Source organism: Equus asinus, chromosome 16, assembly GCF_041296235.1.
Source record: "Equus asinus isolate D_3611 breed Donkey chromosome 16, EquAss-T2T_v2, whole genome shotgun sequence".
Classification (NCBI taxonomy): Eukaryota; Metazoa; Chordata; class Mammalia; order Perissodactyla; family Equidae; genus Equus; species Equus asinus.
In genome coordinates, this window is record NC_091805.1 from 28472052 (window position 1) to 28492785 (window position 20734).

At 37.3% G+C, this 20734-nt stretch overlaps 1 protein-coding gene across 4 annotated transcripts in view; it reads right to left on the reverse strand.

Moving 5' to 3' along the window:
• Positions 1-20734, reverse strand: part of DIPK1A (divergent protein kinase domain 1A) — a 102545-nt gene that overhangs the window by 20549 nt on the left and 61262 nt on the right. For 3 of the 4 annotated variants that reach the window (XM_014865247.3, XM_044748903.2, XM_044748902.1), the window contains one exon: positions 4703-4837. The exons of the other annotated variant lie outside the window; for it this stretch is intronic. In XM_014865247.3, coding sequence (XP_014720733.1) covers positions 4703-4816 — 114 coding nt within the window. In that variant the 5' untranslated portion in view covers positions 4817-4837. The remainder of the gene's footprint in view (positions 1-4702; positions 4838-20734) is intronic. 4 annotated transcript variants of the gene reach the window in all.

The following is a 20734-nucleotide window of genomic DNA, read 5'->3' on the forward strand; positions in this document are numbered from 1 at the left end:
AAATACATTAATTTACAGGAAGCCAAAAGGCCGAACGACCAAGGCTGTGGTTCAGTGGTTACTAACGCACGGTTTTGGGAATTCTCACATCTAACATTAATCTGCATCTTGCTCTTCAGGATAAAAGTGCTAAGGGAAGCCTTTCTCCCCACATTCTTCCTATTCCATAAGGCCCTGTAGAAGTTGTCTCCTCCATGAGGCCTTTCTCTACTATTCTCCCCACGGGGATCTTTCCATTCATTGAAGCCTTCTTTCTTTCAGTTTTTGTAGTACAACTATTTGTAGCACAAACTGAATCATTTTAACCTGATGTGCGGATCTTTGGATGTGTCAACTTGGCGAGGTTACAGACGCCGGTAATGAAGCAAACAACAATCTAGGTTTTGCTGTGAAGGTATTTTGTAGATGTGATTAAAGTCCTTAATCAATTAACTTTATCAGAGATTCTTCTAGATAATCTTGGTGGGTGTGGTTCAATTAGTTGAAGGGCATTAAGAGAATTGCTGAGGCTTTCCTGTTGAAGAAGAAATTCCGTCTGTGGAAAGCAGCATCAGCCCATGCCCAAGGGTTCCAGCCTGTCCTTCCTAACAGCCTATTCCGTGGATTTTGGACTTGTCCAGCCAGCCCCCATAACTGGTAAGCCAATTCCTTGCAATAAATCTCTCTTTTTAAAAAATTGACATATAATTGACATACAGTATTAAGCTTTGGGTATACAATATAATGATTCGATATTTGTATACACTGTAAAATAGTCACCACAATAATAATATTCCATTGTATGTATATACCACATTTTGTTTTGCATTCATCTGTTAATGGACATAACAGTTGTCTCCACCTTTTGGCTATTGTGAATAATGCTGCTATGAACATTAGAGTGCAAATATCTGGTTGAGTTCCTGCTTTCAATTCTTTCAGGTATATAATTAGAAGTGGAATTGCTGAATCACATGGTAATTTTATATTCAGCTTTTTGAGGAACTGCCATATTGTCTTCTTGACTTTCTTAAATACATTTCAGTTCTCTGTTGAAATTATCCATTGTTTATTTATTTTCTCTACCTTTTTTTCCTATTTACTTGAACATGAATATAGTTACTTTAAAATCCTTTTTGGATGACTCCAATATCTGGATCATCTGTATATCTGCTTCTGCTGTCCATTTTTATCTTTCAGTTTTTGGTCATATCATCCTGTCTTTTGGCATGCCCTGTAATTTTTTCCATAATGCCTCCAGAGAGGGTTTCCTTTCCCTCTAGTAAGCAGATATAATGGTAGCTGATCATCTTAACCCAATCAAGCTGTGCTGAGTGGAGGCTGGGTTGCACCTCTGGTGAAGCTCAAGCTATTTTTGGCTCATCTCTATTCTAACAGCATAGCCCTCTAGGATTTTTAATTGAGAGCCTGGGAATCCATTGGGGTTTCTCCCTCTGGCAGGTTCATAACTCTAGTCTGTATCTTGTGAGACTGCCAAAACGTCTGCCCTGCTTTTCAAAGCCTTTCCAGCAAGATTTTTAGTTTCCCATTCTGTAAAGCCCCAGGATTTGGCAAATATCCCAACAGGATAACTGGCCCTATGCTTGAGGCTCCCTTAGTTTTCTGTAAAAGCTTGCTGGTTTCTTGTCCCCAGCAGCAGCTCTCTACCAGAATAAAGTCTTAGTTCTCAGACCCCTGCTCATGCCCAATATCAGCAGATTCCGCAGGGCAAAAAGAGGTTACAAAAGTCAGCTCACCTTTCTGAGGTTCCTTTTGCTCCCCTTTACTTTTGGAGTTCAGCTCTTCAGGGTCTTGGCCCAAAGCATGGTGTACCAGTATCCCCCCCTTGGTAGGAAATGGACTAGATTTTTATCTCCCCAGCCCCCTAAGACTGTGTATTTCAGGTCACACACCTCCAGGCAAACACAGCCACAAAAACCTAGGCTCACCTCTCTCGACTCTTATCCTTTCCCAGATCTTGATCAAGTAATTCCTATCTTATTAGCTCTTCGAAGCTTTAACATATATTTTAAAAATATTTTTTCTGCTTGCTTTTTAGTTTTAATCACACAATTCCTATGCAATATTAGTACTATTTTAGTACTACCAGTCTTGGTAACTTTTAAGAACATAATTCCCAAGTGTAGAGAAATAACAATTTCTCAAAGCCAGCCTTAAGAAAGGGGCTAAGTGGTACAGTGGTACAGTGGTACAGTGCTTAAGTTGGTGTGCTCTGCTTAGGTGATCTGGCGTTTGTGGGTTTGGATCCTGGGCGCAGACATACACACTGCTCACCAAGCCATGCTGTGGCAGCATCCCACATAGAAGTACCAGAAGGACGTACAACTAGGACATACAACTATTTACTGGGGCTTTGGGGAGAAAAAAGAAGAAAGGAGGAAGACTGGCAACAGATTTTAGCACAGGGCCAATCTTCCTCACACACACAAAAAAAGAAAAAGCTATCTTTTAGGCTCAGAAAGCTTTCTCATTATTTTCAAGTTTTAGTAAGATAACCATTAAATTATTATTATTAAGCTAGAATTATGTTCTGCTTCCATTTCTTATCAATTATAGTAAAATTACGTTAAAGGAAAAATAATGAGGCACTTCAACTACACTTCACTCAGAATATGTACAACATATGCCTTGCATTTTGAAGGTTATTGTATTAATGCGAGATAAAAGCATATCTATTTCATTTTGGCTTAATCTCTTAGAACAATATTTCTAACATCACCAGATGATGTTAAGAAGTCTTCCTAGGAGGGTTGTTGTGGGGATGGATTTTTTCCTCATCAAATATATTTGCTTTCTCTGTCGATGGACACTGCGTATTAGTAGATTAAAGATCTTGAGAAGTCCTCAGTAAAGTCAGCTACTTATCTTTGTTTAACCTTCTGTCTTCAAATATATTGACCATGGAAGTCTTTTAACCATGGAATACCTTTTAACATGCCCCAAGGCACCTAATTTGAGAAAAGTGGCCTAGAAGAAGGGAAATAAACATTTAAAATAGTTTGGGTTATTTATATGTTATTATAGTTGATTACATAACTCCTGCTTCTTTCTTCCTCATTGAAGGTGAGCAGGTGAATTTTGTGGGGTTTCTTGTTAGTTTTATTAAGCTATAACTTCCTTTGTCAGACTTTTCTGACATAGGGTAGCAGAAAGAGTATGAGCTTTATATAAAGATAGAATTAGGATCAAATTCTGGTTCCATCCTCATGGGCAAATTCTTCTCTCTCTCTTAGTCATATTTCTTTATTTGTAAAATGGGCTTGTGAGGGCTTTCATAGTATTCTTTTAAGTATTAATGACCATGTAAATTGCCAGTACATTGCCTGGCCCCAGAGGTTCCTCCTCTCTTAAAATTCCTCAAAGATCTGGAATTGCCAATTGGAATGGACATAAGATTGACATCTCTGAACGGTGATTTGGGACTCTTCTCTATTAATTCATTCCCTTGCTTCTTACAGTAGTAATTTCTCCCTTGCCTAGTTAACAGGCTGCAATACTCCTGGGGAATAATGCTTTTATATCCTAAATGATAGAGTATCTAGAGTTAAGTTGATTTTTATTTTCTTAGAACTTTGGAAAGCCTCAGGTCTCCCTGTCTTATGTTCCCATAACACTTGCTATTGTAATACTTATCTTACCTTATTGAAATTATTCATTTTCTTCCTGCTAGACAATAAGTTTGTAAGGTCAGGACATCTTGTTCTCTGCTTTATGCACACACCTAGCACCACTGGCCTGGGTAAAGAGTAACCCCTCAATAATTATAGAATCTTTAATAAGTTATAATAATTGGGATCCAAGAATCATTATTATCAAAACTATAATTCTCAGATTAATGTTTTAATATTATTTATACCAGAAGACATTAGCAGAAAACAAGGAGTTAAATGTACTTATCCTCAAACATTTAAAATATAAGTGCTATGGAACCAATAATTACGACTAGAAATCTTAGATTGATATCCAAACATTTGAATAGAAAATAAATAATAAATATACTTATATGCTTTTCAGATAAATTTTTGGTATTGGGGAATGACTCCATTTATTCAAAAGATGTGTTCTAGAAAGGTTGCCTTTTTTTTTTTAAAGATTGGCTCCTGAGCTAACAACTGTTGCCAATCTTCTTTTTTTTCTTTCTACTTTTTATCCCCAAATCCCCCCAGTACATAGTTGTATATTTTAGTTGTGGGTTCTTCTAGTTGTGGTACGTGGGATGCTGCCTCAATGTGGCCTGATGGGTGGTGCCTTGTCCGCGCCCAGGATCCGAACCAGTGAAACCCTGGGCCTCTGTAGTGGAGCATGCGAACTTAACCACTCGGCCATGGGGCCGGCCCCTAGAAAGGTTGCCTTTAAATAACACTTTCATACTCTAAACATTTAAAAAACCATCTGATTAGAGTAAACTAAACTTCAAGTACATTTGCAAAACAAAAATCCCTCTTTGTAATGAGGATGCTCTCATGCTGGTCTGTACTACATATTTAGATTTCTGAATATTGGATTTTTCAAAGTGGGGAACACGCCTACTAACTTGGTCACATCAAAATGCTAAGAAGTTCAACATAACTCTAAGGTCAAATTAACTTTTAGTTTTTGAAAATAATTATGAGTAAGGATATAAGTAATAAATATAATATATTATTAATATAACACATTAATATAGGTTTTTCCATATACTAGGGAATAAAAAAATACTTACTATTATTTTCTTACAGTCCTTTCCTCTGCATAGTTCTGTATAGGTAGAGTATTGCACATATATAATCCAGCTTCCAACAAAAACCGCCAACCAGGAAAAGAAAAGATATTTCATTCGCACGTATGAGAAGCGGGCCTGTGAGTAAAAGAGCACATACCAGTCACTCATTCAGACCAAGTCAGCATGCACTGTCCTAGAACGTGATCCCCCCAACACCTCCTTCTTGGAAGAACTCAATATATATTCCCGGCTTTCAGATGGCAATTCTCCTAGAACAAAGTGTACTTTCACTGAATCCAAACAGCACTAGTCTTAGAAAAGGAAGCTGTTTGGTCCTGCCAAGGAAAAAGGGAACAAAATACTCTTTACAATGTATAATCTTTCAAATACCACCAGCATCGAAAGCTACTTATTAAGCACAAGCGCGTGCACCATGCTGCCCTGGGCACCCTGTAAGATCAGGTAGAGAGAGACACAACTCCTGTTCACTATGACCTCACAGAAGACTGTTTTAAATAAGAATTTCAAGTTCTTTATGGGTAATCATGATAAAAATAATTTTGTTCTAAAGAAGTAAGAACAGAGAATTTGGCATTTGTCTAATGCCTCACAGTGACATATAACCAGAACAAGAAATTAAACTTCACATTCATTCTTACTTCCCTATTGCATTCACCAAAGCTATATGTTCCTTCCATTCAACCAACAAAATGCTTCACCTAATAGGTATTCTGGAAACTTGAAGAGAATGTTACAACTCTTAAAGGAGAAATGACTGGAGAAGAAGGGTTAAGATTCATAAAGAATAAATGACTCCTTGCATATCAGCTTGTAAAGCTGCACAATAGGATCCTCTTTGCATTGTTCACTCCCAGTGCTTTGGTATCGAATTGCAACTTGGGCTGGGTGGTGCCTTTTCTCCATCAACCACATAGCAAACAGTTTAATCTCCAAAAGTGTCACTTGGTCAAGGTAATTTGATATTTATTTGTTGAGTCTGGAGCTCCAAAGGTCTGATTTTAACAATGGCAGAATTTAGGACTATGGAGATAACTAAGCAGAATAAATTACAGATACATAAACAAACAACGAAAAGCTAGTTTTGCTTTTACAATCACGAGCCAGTTTCTCACACTGAGCAACAGTAGGACACTGTGAGCATGCAAAGAAAGCAGAAGGAGATGAAAGAGACATAAATGCACCTGCAGAAGACAATGCGTGCAAAGAAAAAAGAGACTCAGGAAATGATGCATCCTGCTGGCCCTGTTTGCGGTTCAGATTATCCGTCTTTGTGAGGTTAACAGATGGTGAATCTCATACCAAAAAGCTTGAGAACAACGAATTCACAGTTAAATAACAGGTCTTTGAGTTTTATTATTAAAATATAAAAAATGCCTTTAATGCAAGTCATTTTTGCATAGCTTCAAATGAATCCAGTAAAAAGAAAATTCAGACAGAATTCCAAATTAAATCACACCAACGACAATGGGGTATATACCAAGGGGTTCATGTGAAAGACATTTAAGATTATACCCTAATAAAAGACCTGATCAACAGACAGAACTTTATATGTACTAGTATTATGAGAATTAAATACGATTAAATGACACAATGCCAATAAAACACAAGCACATTTTGAGGCATATAGAAAATACTCAACAACTGTTAGCTAAATCAATTTGCAAGGCACTGAGCAAAAAGCCAACAATGCTGTCATTATGATTTGGCCACCACCTTCTTTTTGGACTTGCCAAAAAGAAAACTGAATCTGAATCTGATCAAGCCTTTAGCTCTAACTACCGGAAATACAGGAGACAGAGGAACATAAGAGACACTTAAGTAAGTGACACTGTTAAGACACAGTCAGCAAACTCCAGGCTGTGGGAAACACCGCAATGCAAACAACCCATTTTCTTCAACAAATACATTACAAGGGAGAAGATAAAGAGAAGATGGGGGAATGCTGAAGATTAAAAAAATACTTAAGAAATATATCAAATAATCACAATACGTGGATCTTTTCTGAGTCCTAACTCAAATGAAAAGCTGTAAAAATAAAATTTATGAGACAATTGAAGACAACTTGAAGACTGACAGGATACCTGATATTAAGGAATTACTTCAACTTTTTAGGGGTGATAATGGTCTGTGGCAATGTTTAAAGAAAAAAACCCTAATATTTTAGAGATAGACATTGGAATATTTATGAATGAAATATGATATCTGGAATTTGCTTCAAAATAATACGGGAAGAGGAAAGTAGGTGGGGTACAGTTGAAACGAGATTGGCCATGAGTTGATAACTGTTCTAGCTGGGTGATGGGTACATGCCTTCTTTTGCATATGTTTTTCTCTACTAATTTAAAATTTTTTATATTATATGATAAGACATACTGCCACACCACGACACCCCCTTCCCACGCAATCATTCAGCAACTATGGTCTACTGTGTGCCAGGTACTGCCGTAGGCACTTTCAGCACATCTCCAGTTACAGGGACAAACAAATTATAAATCTACCATACAATACCCTTAAAAAAGTTAAAAGGGTCACTTGAAGGACCATACCATGGCAAGATTTTACTTTTAGGAGTCCAATATTATATATTAAGCTAACATTTTATGTGACTTTTTTGAGACAGGGTTGTTTTTTGTTTTTGTTTTCTTTTTGAGGAAGACTAGCCCTGAGCTAATATGTGCCAATCCTCCTCATTTTTTCTGAGGAAGATTGGCCCTGAGCTAACATCTGTGCCCATCTTCCTCTACTTTATATGTGGGATGACTGCCATAGCATGGCTTGATAAGCCATGAGTAGGTCCGCACCCAGGATCTGAACCAGCGAACCCCAGGCTGCTGAAGTGGAACATGTGAACTTAACCCCTGCGCCACAGGGCTGGCCCAAGACAAGGTTTTAAAATAAGACTAATCTCAATTCATTTAGTAAAAGAATCAGGGAGGAGGGGGCCGGCCCCAGGCCGAGTGGTTAAGTTCAAGCGCTCTGTTTCGGTGGCCCTGGGTTTCGCCAGTTCAGATCCTGGGCGCAGAGGACATAGCACTTTTCATCAAGCCATGCTGAGGCGGCATCCCACATGGCAGAACCAACAGGACCTACAAATAGAATGTACAACTATGTACTGGGGGGCTTTGGGGAGAAAAAGGGGAAAAAAAAAGAAGAAGATTGGCAATGGATGTTAGCTCAGGGCCAATCTTTAAAAAAAAAAAAAAAATAGGGAGGAGTGGTGGGCCAGTGGTGCAATGGATAACGCATCTGACTACGGATCAGAAGAATCAGGGAAGACCTTACAGCCTTTTCTTTTTCCCTTTTCCTGCCTTGCTCCGAAGAGGTATAAGTCACGGAGAAAAGGAAAACAATGGAGACCTGGTGAAGAGGGTTCTCTGCCTGTGTTCAGATTTGGTCCTGTCTTACCTTCTTCTTGACACCTACTACAGTAAGGCTAGTAAGGTCAACCGCCCTTTGGACTCTCCATCAATAATTTCTATTCAGGGGGTTGTACAAAGGTTCAATAAAGCTACCATAAATTGCTTTCAAATGCACACTAAGCTTAATAGATGTTGGTAACTAAGACTTTTATATATTTCTCCCTCTTGCATATCCAATTTAATATAACTTGAAATCACTTTGCTTTTCTATATGTCTCAAATAGCTACACTTCTCGATTTTCTCTGACATATGTTTAAACTGAAAAACACCCTGTGAACAGGCTTGCCTGCTGAGTTTCGTCATGATAGGGAATGCCAAAAATTTCGGAGAGGAAGTTAGATTAATGACGTTCCCAGCAGGGCACTGGGCATCACCTGTTGTGGACATAATGACAAAAGGAGGAAAACACATCTTTATTCCAGCAAGCCACGGAAAATTACTGTGATCTGGGGGGAACACAAAATAGTACAAGGACCTCCATGTGTCCTTTAATATCTGGAGATCCTGCTGCTTCGCATTTTAAAATAACGACTGAAGAAAAACAGCCATTGTGACATCTGTATCTGTTAACTAATTTTATTTCCCTGTGTGGCACTCACTAAAATGTTTCCAGTGGTCTGTTCTGTATCAATTACCTAGACAATCTAGTCTTTGATTAAGAAATGTAGTTACTGTTTCTGACTTTTTATTTATATTGAACTATCAAAAATACTGCCCAGCAGCTTTTCTATTCTGCTGATTTTGTGCCTAGCTACTAATGGTACACTGCTTTATTCTGAATTATGCTTCTGAAAAGCATGACAAGAATTTTAGTAAATATCCTATGGCAATGATTCTCAACTGGAGTCAATTTTACCCCCTAGGGCACTCCTGGCAATGTCTGGAGACATTGTTGCACGCAGACTAGGGAGTGCTACTGGAATCTTGTGGGTAGAGGCCAGAGATGCTGCTAAACATCCTACAATGCACAGAAGAGCTGCCCCACTGCCGACAGCAAAGAATTATCTGGCCTCAAATGTCAATGATGCTAAGGTTAAGAAACCTTGTATTACGATTACATAATAAAATAAAAACAAAAATTATGGTGCTGAAAAAAATCAAATTTATATGACATTATCATTTTATTTTAAACTAGTCTTTAAGACATAAACTACTACTAATTAGAGAAATATAACATCTGTCTGGATATAGCAGTTAGAAGCAATTCTTTATGACTAGAGTAAATTATCAGCAACATCTTATTATAAAGAAAAATCACTGCAGATGGAAAACATAAATGACGAGACAAACTTTCTGTACCAATTCCTCTGTGAAGAATGGTGATTCTTGGGACTGGCCCAGGGGTGTAGTGGTTAAGTTTGCATGCTCCGCTTCAGTGGCCTGGGTTTCTCGGGCCCAGATCCTGGGTGCAGACCTACACACTGCCCACCAAGCCATGCTGTGGTGGCATCCCACGTACAAATAGAGGAAGACTGGCACAGATGTTAGCTTAGGGACAATCTTCCTCACCATAAAAAAAAAAAGGTTAAAAAAATAGAATAGTGATAATTTTTCTTTTTTTTATATTGTTTGATCTCACCGTGATAACTTTTATTTCAAAACAAATCTGAAAACCTTTGATCTTATTTAAATAACTTTACATTGCTTTAAAAATAGAGGCAACTCATCAAAATTTAGTCATTTAAGACTACTTCTATGACTTTTCTATTTATTCTATTTTTGATATTCAACATCTTTTATAAACATATAAAGCACAAAGTCCCATTTGCTTTACCTCTAAATTCTCCCTACACAGATGTTCTTAATTTTGAGAAGCAGGGAAGAAAAATATCTATCACATTTTTACTTTTACCCACAAATATTTTACTTAACATATTTAGTGGACTTGAACACTCGGAAAATGTAACAAATTGATAAGATTATCACGTGCAAAAACTCAAATATAATCATTTCATCATTCATCATTTCATAGAAAAAGCTGAGAGACGTGTCTTTTTATTCAAGTTTTTAAACTACCAGTTACTCCAAAATAATCTTCAAAAATTTTTTTTCCTGTTATATTGACATTATAGCTGGCTAACTTTTACTGCATATTTAGGAGTAATCTGGCTGAAAAAACTAGAGTTAAAATTACTCATACACAACAACAAACAAACACATAGATACAGAGATTAGAATGGTGGTTACCAGGGGCGAAGCGGGGAGGGAGCAGGGTGAAAAGTGGGGTTGGGCACATGTGTGGTGATGGGTGGTAATTAGTCTTTGGGTGGTGAACATGATGTAATCTACACAGAAATTGAAATATAATGATGTACACCCGAAATTTATTTAATGTCATAAACCAATGTTACCTCAATAAAAAAAAGTGAAAAAAAGGAAGAAACTAAATGTGAAACCAAGAAAAAAAAACTATTGACACATATCCCCAAATATAACTTTTACCCTTTTCTTTAAATAAATTCTAGATATTTATAGTAACAATACTTTTGAAAAATATGCTAGCTGTAAAAAACAGAAATATGAAGAAACCATTTAATGGGATGAACATTTACTGTGCACCACAGCACATGCAGATACAGTTTATTTGGAAAGGATCTCGTCCCTTTATTAAATGGTGTCTCTCTGCTAGTTGGAAAACTATTAAGAATAAGAATACCTAAATGTAGCAAGTTTAAACTATCCTAGTGCTAATTTTCACAAACATCAAAAGACAGCAATGATACTCAAAGAACATAAAAAAAGAACTTTTATGTCATTCTAAACAAGGAAAACTCAGTTTTTACAAGTTAAAAATAGTGAAAAGAAAGGTTCTAAAAACGTCCATGCTCCCCAGCTCATAGTGAGCATGAAAATTCTTTTTTATGACAAAACTTTAGAGAAGAATTCTTTGTCAGAGGGCATTATTAGTCTACTGGTCAGAGTTTTAGCATTCTTCCTCTTTCTAAGAGGTGAATTTTCACACTTACAGGAAGAATCCTAGTTGTTCTCTGATCTAAGTTCTAAAGGTTTTATTTGCATGAACATATTCTCTGTTTTGATTTTATGAGAACTCTAGAAATAAAATTCCAATAAGGAGTAGGTAATTTTCACGTTATCTCTGAATGCTACTTCATATTTCTTATGCTTAGGGGCTGACAATGTCAAAAATGCAAGAACACTTGGGGAATTAATTGTATGGGGTGATCCTTCAGCCTGTGGCTAGTTTCAACAGTAAATTACTATTTCAAAGAAGTGTCAAAGTATGGGAAAATGCTCAAGATGTAGTAAGTGAAAAAAATCAGCTTTTGAAACATGTATGGTATGTTTCCAATTTTGCTTTAAAAAAAAGAGAGAAAAAAATCATCAACAGAATGTAGAAACTGCAAGGAAATAACCCAAAATGTCAAGAGTGGTTATCTCAAAATGTCAAGAGTCATGGAATTATGGATGATTTTTATTTTTCTTCTCTGTTAACGCAGATTTTCTATAATAATATGTATCACTTTTTTAATCAGAAAAAACTACATATTTGTATATAGGTGTTTAGCATATCTATTTAAAAACATCTCTCTAAGATCTACAAGTCTCCTAACTGCTTTTTAAAAACTTTTTTTTACTGTGAAATAAATCATTCATATAGAATTGTTTAAAACATATAACTTAAATTAAAATTAGAAAGTAAATACACATGTAACTACCACTTGGGGTGAAAAACCAGAATTTTTCTAGTGCCTTCACTGACTCCCATGTGTTCCTCTCCAATAAAGGGTTAATTAACATGTTCCTGACTTCTACAATAACCATTCATGTGCTTTCCTATGTAGTTTAACCACTGATCAAGTATGCCTAAAATGCAGAGTGTGATGTTCACTGCTTTTGAACTTTACAGAAATAGAAGCACACACCATACATTCTATTATGACTTGCATCTTTCTCTCAACATTATACTGTGAGATTCATTCATGCTAACCACATAGCCATAGTTTTTTCATTTTCTTTGCTGTAGAGTATTCCACTCTGATTTTTTTTTTAAGTAAGAGATTTACTTTGTTTTATACACAACCTACATATAAATTTTAAAAGGCATACATTTCTCTTCAAGCCCTGTCAAAAAAAAAAAGAATACATAATTTGGAGCTGCACTCGGTGCCTGGCTCCATGCAAGAGTGTGCCTCATATATTTCATCTAATGTTCCTAGAAATCATGGACTCAGGAGGTTTGGGAGAGACAGTGAGAATATAGAGGTCAACCATAAACTGATGTGATATGAGGCTTAGAATGATTAAACAGTTTTGGCCTTAAGTCAGGTGTGCCAGGAAGAACTCTAAAGGCATACAGGGGAAGTGGCACAGGACCGCCTGAGGGTGGGGGCAACTTTAGTTCTCAGTCAATGAGGAAACGATTTTTTCCTTGCCCAAAGTTGATGACAGTAATCTTTTGCTTTGCTACTGCTTTAGAGAACACAGGCCAGGCACATGCTTAAGAGAGCTGCAAGGCCAAAAAAACATATCAAAGCCACCCCAGGATTAAAAAAACAAGGCACAGAGAAGGCTTTTAATGAACAAGTAGACAGCCAGCACTTTACAGAACATATGGGAGGGAGGGAGAGCCTCCATTAGCACTCCGCATAAAAGGAGTATTAGCATTTGCAACACCAAACAAACTCAGTCATGGCATGCTTCAACATCCCAGTGCAGAAAGGTAGGGGTTAAGAAAGCTGGGTGTTCCAATTTCCTGCTGTATAACAAACTATCCCAAAACTTAGCGGCTTTCAACAATAATTTATGTCTCTCATGGTTCTGAGGGTTGACTGGCCTCAGCAGGTCAGTTCTCTCAAGTTCTGCATGCATTTGTGATTACGGCTGAACATGTGATGAAGGACTGACTGGGTTGGACATGCAGGTGTGGCTTCTTCATCCACATGTCCTACCCCTCAGCTGGGACAGCTGGAACAGCTTCAGGTGGTTAGCTGGATTCTGCAGAGAATAATGCTCAGGGGAGTCAGGCTTCTTACCCCAGAGCACGTGTACCCAGAGACCAATGTGCAAGCTGCATCATTTCTGCCCCACTCTTTTGCTCACACAGGGCCAGATCAGATTGAATGTAGCGGGAACTCCATGAGGGTATGAATACCAAGAGGCATGTCCAATGAGGGATCATCTTTGGAGACTACTACCAGTCTAGGATACAATCAGCAAAGTAGGGTCTAGGGGTGATGAGAAAGGCAATGTGAAGGTCCCAGCCAGAACAGAGACAACTTTCTTGGCCGTTTTGATTAAGGATTCTTCCTTCTTCCTTAGTGGGGAAGAAATGGGAACTACAATTAAAATACATTAATAGGATGTGTAGTTGTATATATTTATGTTTAAGTCAACTGAATATAGTTCTCATTCCAGATCATGAGCTCCGTAATTATCAACAAGTCTTTACCTTATATATACAAAATCCCAAGTTAAAGAACTACTTGAGATATGGTTATAGATAGTTTCTGAATAGAATTCAAATTACCTTATTATTTCAGTTAAGATTCTGGCACCAGAATGGGCAAAAACTGGTTGTCCATTTCCCCCTCTTAGGAAGCCTGAGGCACCACATTGGGTCTAGAACTTACTATAACATACAAGAGCCACATGCATATCTTACATGGGAATCCTAGTGGACACTTAAATTCACTATTCACTTACTAAAAGTAAAAGTTCAGCTACATTTTATGTAAACTTAAAGATTAAAAAGCATCATCCCTTTAAACTTCATATTCTAAAGCACATTTTAGCACAAAATCTATTTGGAATAGTTTCTTCTAAGGTTGTACAATCTAATTAATATAACATAATTTGCAACACCATTTAGAATCTTGGAGTATCCAGAGGCTAACTGATTATAATATAGATGTAACTTGATTATCATAAAGGGCTTTTTAAAAAGAAATTAATTTTAGTTAATATTCTGTGAGATTGATGAAGAAGCCTGTTGGGTTCTGAGGCTTCCTTTCCTGGCATTTACTTGTGTGACTTCTAGACACAGAGGCAATTACTGAAATCTAATCTCTCTCTGATACATGAGGAATGCAGATGTGTATGTTCCAATACTGAGGTGGCTGGTAAAGGGGTGGGGGAGTTTGTTCACCTCTGTGCAACAACATTCTGCCTTTGTATCACTGAAAGGATTGTGGTTGCTCTGGAAATGTGGTCCGAAAGGAGCTACTGTTCCTATGACTTGAGAGACAGTGTGGGAATTCTATTCCTATTGGTTGGTACCCTGCCATAAATTTCCCGGAGCTCTAGAGTGGAACATCTTTTCTTTTCTTTTTCTTTTTTTTTGCTGAGGAAGATTCACCCTGAGCTAACATCCGTGCCAATCCTCATATTTTTTTTGTTTGAAGAAGATTAGCCCTGAGCTAACATCTGTGCCAATCTTCCTCTAGTGTGTATGTGGGATACCACCACAGCATGGCTAGTGAGTGGAGCAGGTCTGACCCCAGGATCTGACCCGTGAACTGGGGCTGCCAAAGCAGAGCACACGAAACTTTAACCACTCGACCACAGGGCTGGGCCCTGGAACACCTTTTCTTTAATTTAAAAATACAACAGGTTGAAAAGTGTCCATTTGGTCCATTCTAATCAGTCATTTCTGAAGGTAAACTCAATTTGTTAAGCAATTAAAACATAAGTGACATATAAAATGGTAATTACCTCAGAGTTAGAAGAGTGCTCAGTGAACGTAGATTCTAGTGTTTTCTTTTCCCATCAAAGTACTTTAACCCAGCAAACAGTATACACCCAGCGTAGAAAAAATGGACAATAAAGAACCACGTAATTCCAGTTATAAAATAACTAAGTCCTGGGGTTGTAATGTCGAGCATGGTGACTATAGTTAACAACACTCTATTGTATGTTTGAAAGTTGCCAAGAGAGTAGATCTTAAAAGTCCTTACCACAAGAAAAAAAATTTATAACTACGTGAGGTGATGGATGTTAACTTATTGCAGTAACCATTTCACAATATGTACATAAATCAAATCATTATGTTGTACACCTAAAACTAACACAATGTTATACATCAATTATAAAAGTAAAACAAAAAAGAATTATGTAAAAAAGCTAAATGATACAGTTTCGTATATTCCTTTCCTAGTTGTTTACCATGTATGTACATATGCAAAATACATTATGTTTGAAGAAAAATAAAAATAAATAAAATTATACTATAAACATGTTCCTAGGCCATTAAATAGTCTTGATATTTAAAAAATATGGTATTTAAATGGATGCATAACATTTTACAGTATGGGTGTGCCATATTTATTTAACCCTCTCTATTATTGGAGATTTTTATTATTTCCAATATTGTGCTATAACAATGGTAGTAACAACAACACTATTAATGAGAGCCAATATGTGTTAGTGCTACTCTGTGCCAGGAACTGTTATAAGCACTTTCTATATATTAATTTACTTAAGCTTCATAAAAACTCTACAATCTGATGTGGTAAACTGGTCAGGAGTCGGAAAACTATGGCCCATGAGCCAAATGCAGTCTGCTGCCTGGATTTCCAAATAGTTCTATCGGGCCACAGCCACCCCTTTCATTGATATATTTTCCAATGCTGATTTCATGCTATGACGGCAGGGTTGAGCGGTTCCAACAGAGACTGTATGCCAGCAAAGCCAAAAATATTTACTACCTGGCTCTTTACAGAAATAGTGTCAACCCTTGGAGTGCAAAGATTCATTCCCTCCCCCTGCCCTACTTTCCCGGCCTCATTCATGTTGGGCTTGGCCAGGTGACTTGCTTTGGCCAATGTTTGTTAGTAGACATGATGCAAAGAAAAGTGTACACCTGGACTTGCCTTCTTGTACTTCAGACAGTGCCATGAGAAGAACAGGTTCCTGGTAGTCCACTGATCCCAGGAGATTAAGTGGACACTGTAGCCCACCTGAACCAAAGCCATTGCCTGGAGCCCAGCCCAGCCTAGAAAATTTGAACTCCAGCTGACCCATAGATGTATGAGTAAGATATAAATGCTCATTCTATGTCACTGAGTTTTGGGACAATTTGTCATGCAGCATGAGTGTGGTAGCTAATGGATACTGGAGGGGATTACCACTACGTCCTTAGAAGAACTCTATGGGTGAGGACTATTTTTCATTTTACAGATGGTTAAAGCAAGGTTATACTAGTATTTAGTAGGAGGACCAGGATTTGAATTGAGGTAACCTGGCTTCAGAAGCTGTTCTCAGTCTACTCTATTGCCTATTATATTAAATACACAGATATCTGCCTGAGTATTTGATTGTTTCTTCAGGAGAGATTTCAGTAAGTAAAATTTCTAGGTCAAAGGTTATGAAGTTTTAAAGGCTTATAATACATATCATTACACCACTTTCCACAAAGCTTACAACAATTAACATTCACTGGTTTTTCAAATGCACTTATTTTACCTTCCCCAGTATCCAATTCTATAGGCAATCACAGTTTTAGTTTCATTTCTTTGATAGTGGCCTTGACTTTTTTTCACATGCTCTCTGAATCCTCAGCACTGGATTCGGCAAAGGCCCTGTATACGTAGACCAGTGGGGCTCTCAATAGAGCTGGTGAATGATAACCTCAGGGCTTCTAAAATGTAGAATTTCAGCAATGTTTCTAGAAAATTTATTTCAACGTGATTATAGGAGGCAGGAGAGTGAGTCAAATTTGAAAGTACCCCCAAGGTCAGGATGACCTCAGCCAAACTCAGACATCTTCAAAGCTACTGTGGTTGAATACTTCAGGCTGGACCTAAGTAAATTATTCTAAAGAATAATTAGAAGCACAGAGGAATCTAAGCTGGGCCTTCAGGTTCTGTGAGTCCAAGGAATGAGAAATACGGCCTTACACTGCCATATCAGTCTCCCAGAGAACAGAGGGCTCACAGAAGCATTCCTTCTTGGAGCAAACATCACCAACGTCTAACTATCCCCTTTTCAGTTTGATAGTAAAATGTTGACAGTTACAACAGTTTTAAAATTAAGTATTATTTTAGAATAGCCTAAAAATCTATTTGAAATGGTAAGAGCCTATTTTGAAAATATTACAAATCATGCAAACCAGATGGCCATCTCTAATTTGGAATTTCTCAGACAGGTGTTAATCTAAAACTGTCTTCCCGTTTCTCTCTTAAATTCCAAAGAAAGCTAAAAACAAAACAAAATGAAACCTATAGAAAACGCTTCAGAGACAAATGACAGCTATTTTAAGCTCAGCAATTTTTACTTAGAAGAAAGGGAGCTGACATAAAGAAAATGCACTGAGACAGTTTCTAAATGAAAATGTTTCTGCTGGCATTGTGGAGAGTGAGGCCCCTACCACACTGGCAGTTATTTACTGCAGCATAAGTACTTAGGGAAATAATAGGCTTCACTTTGCTGTAAGGGAAAATGCTGAAAGTAATTACCCAAAAATTCTTATGAAAATATACTGATAGAATTACCCATGGTGCTTAAGATAATGGATATCTTGTAAATCATGTTTGAAGTGACTGTTGCTACCAATCTCTTAAATATGCAGCATATAATTGTAAGCAAAAAAATGCTAATGATTTTAAAAATTATAACAAAGACCAAGCTAATTTGACACTATTTTAAGTATTCAGTTTCTCTTGCACCACTCATTAATTCCTAGAATTCCTCGTAATTAATATATGGATCATAATAAGGCCTTATCTGCTAAGAAAGGTTAAACCAGAGATTTATGTTTTAGAAAGGCGTCAGCAACAGCACAGGTTTGCTCAGATCACAGCGTTGGAATCTGACATTTTGTAACCGAGGCCCCAAATGGTTTGGGATTTGTCAAACATCACCCAGTTAGTAAATTACGTGACCTTGGGCAAGTTACTGAACTTCCCTGAGCTTTATTGTCTTCACCTATAAAATACAGACGTTGTGAAAATTAAACAAAATCACGGACAAAAAGAAAAAAAATACTTAAAAATCCCTAATCATGGAAGTGTAATAATGTATATAATATTAATATAGTGACACATATGTCAGGGATATAAGCTCAAAAAAAATTCCCAATAGAGATACACAATGGAAAACTGTGGCGATCAGGGACAAAAGGCACAGCACCTGGGCCCTGGCAGTGCTCTTTTCTCCCAGGGAAGGGCAGAGCCAGCACTCTTGCTATTTTCACTGTCACACAGGTCTCTATCCAGAAACTAATGACCCCAAATCAGCCTTTTGTGAAAGAAAAAGTGCTGAGTTCCCTATATGGAGGGGTCTAAAATACCTCTCATTTTTAAAGATGGCCCCTCTGAGTTAGAACTGCATCCAGTGATGGACCAGAATGAACAAGCTCACACTTTGGCTGCCTCTACTGTACCTATCCTAGGACTAAACAAATAGAGCTTAGCTTTCTAGTTCAGCTAGGTTCTTTACATGTGTAATACTCAAGTGAATGACAAGATCATTTAAAATTTCTAATTTACATTTTTAATCACTAGGAGTTTTAAGGCACAATTTAAACACATTAATCGGGAAAACAGCATAATAGAGATATGAAAGGATGTTGGCATAGCATAGCCCATAAATGCTAAGACAAAAATTTTTACATTTGTGGGAGATTTTAGTATTCTTTTGGACATCTCATCTAAATAAAAATGTAGAGTTCTTTGTAAGTTAAATAAAAATAACTATTATTTGTACTGCCTTATATACATATATATATAAAAGGTTCTCAATAGATATCAATATATTCAAAATTTTTCCTGGACTCACTTCCCCAGCTCCTCAGCTCCAAGTATTCCCAAAGTGTAAAAGGGTATGTGGATATATACATATATATAAAAAGCAGAATTAGAAGAGTGTTGAAATAATAAGTTAACTTAAAAGACCAGTCTAAAATATTTCCATCATACTTATTGGGTAGCTTAGAAAATCAGAATTTTTTTTTTTGGTAAGACTGGCACCTGAGCTAACAACTGTTGCCAATCTTTTTTTTCTCCTGCTTTTCTTTTTTCTCCCCAAATCCCCCCAGTACATAGTTCTAGATTTTAGTTGTGGGTCCTTCTAATTGTGGCATGTGGGATGCTGCCTCAGCGTGGCCTGACGAGCAGTGCCATGTCTGCGCCCAGGATCCGAACCAGCGAAACCCTGGGCCGCCAAAGAGGAGTGCACGAACTTAACCAGTCAGCCACAGGGTCGGCCTCAGAAAATCAGCAAATATTTTCATACTCATCTATACTGAACTTAATAGTGAAAATTTTATAGCTTACAAAACAGGATAGCTAAAGTTAATCACCATATGCCACAGGTTCTTTATTTTAGCATAGCTCCACACCAATACCACTCGTAAACTATTTTTAAGGCTTAGAACATCTTTTTGTGTTTTATTCTGGGGTGTTTTTCTTTCTACAAAAATAACATTTAAAAATATTTTTAAAAACTAAATCAGATCAGTGGTTGCTTTGATGGGTGACTGAGTAGGAAGGGTCACGGGAGAAATTTCCAGAGAGATGGAAATGTTGTGTCTTCATAGGGGTGAGGGTTACATTAAGTGAGTGCATTTTTCAAAGCTGATCAAACTGTACAATTTAATATCTGAGCTTTCATTGTATGTAAATCATTTCAATAAGAAAATTTTAAAAATAAATATATCAAGTACTGAAATACTATTAGACTAAAAACATCTAAATCTCAAATACTGAAAAATGTCTAAGTCTTGTAGAGTTAAGAAACAAATGTCAGTAAGGAGGTGATTGCACTAGGATTTTGGAAGTGAGAAATGGCAGAAAAAGAGAAGGGTCTGAAAGACAGGAGGCAGAATTAACAGGATTTCACGGTTAAATGGACATGGGGGGTGAAGGTGCAGGAGAAATCAAGTAGGACTTCCAGGTTTCTGGCTTGAGCAACTGGACAGATCGTGGTGCCATTCCCCAAAACTGAGAACAATGGAGGATAAAAATATTAGAGGAAGGATAAATTAATGAGTTCAGTTTTGAACATGTTGAGACTAAAGTGTCTGTGAGTCATGCAAGCAATATTTAGGAGGCAGTTGGATATACAGGTCTATGGCTGAGAAAACATAGACGTTTGGGAGTCACAAGGAAGGCTCAGAGGAGACAGAGAAAGTAATAGAAACCATGGGAGTAGCTGCCAACAGAAAAAACCCAGAGTGCGAAAAGGCTTTAGGACTGAGCCCTGAGAACGTTCACTATTTAATGGCTGGGTGACAAAAGAGATGATAAAGTAGAGCATGGAGGAGCAGACAGGTTGGAAGAAAACCAGAAGAATGTTGTAATATAGGAATCATGGAAAAAGGATTTCAAGAAGCAGAGAGTGGTTGACAGTGGCAAATGCTGCTGAAAGGTAACAAAGGTGGGGACTGAAAAGTATCCATCGGATTTGGTGACACAGAGGTCACTGTTGACCTTGACAAGAGCAACTTCATGGGAGAGAAGCCAGATTGGAGTGTGTTAAAAACTAAGAGGTATGAAAATAAAAACAACCAGGCAGACATCTCTTAAGAGAAGTCTGACTATGAAGAGGACAAAAGACGTAGGGCAATAGCTGGGCTTGAGATAGGTTCTTTAAAACTAAGAGAAACCAGTACATATTTAAATATTGACGAGAAGT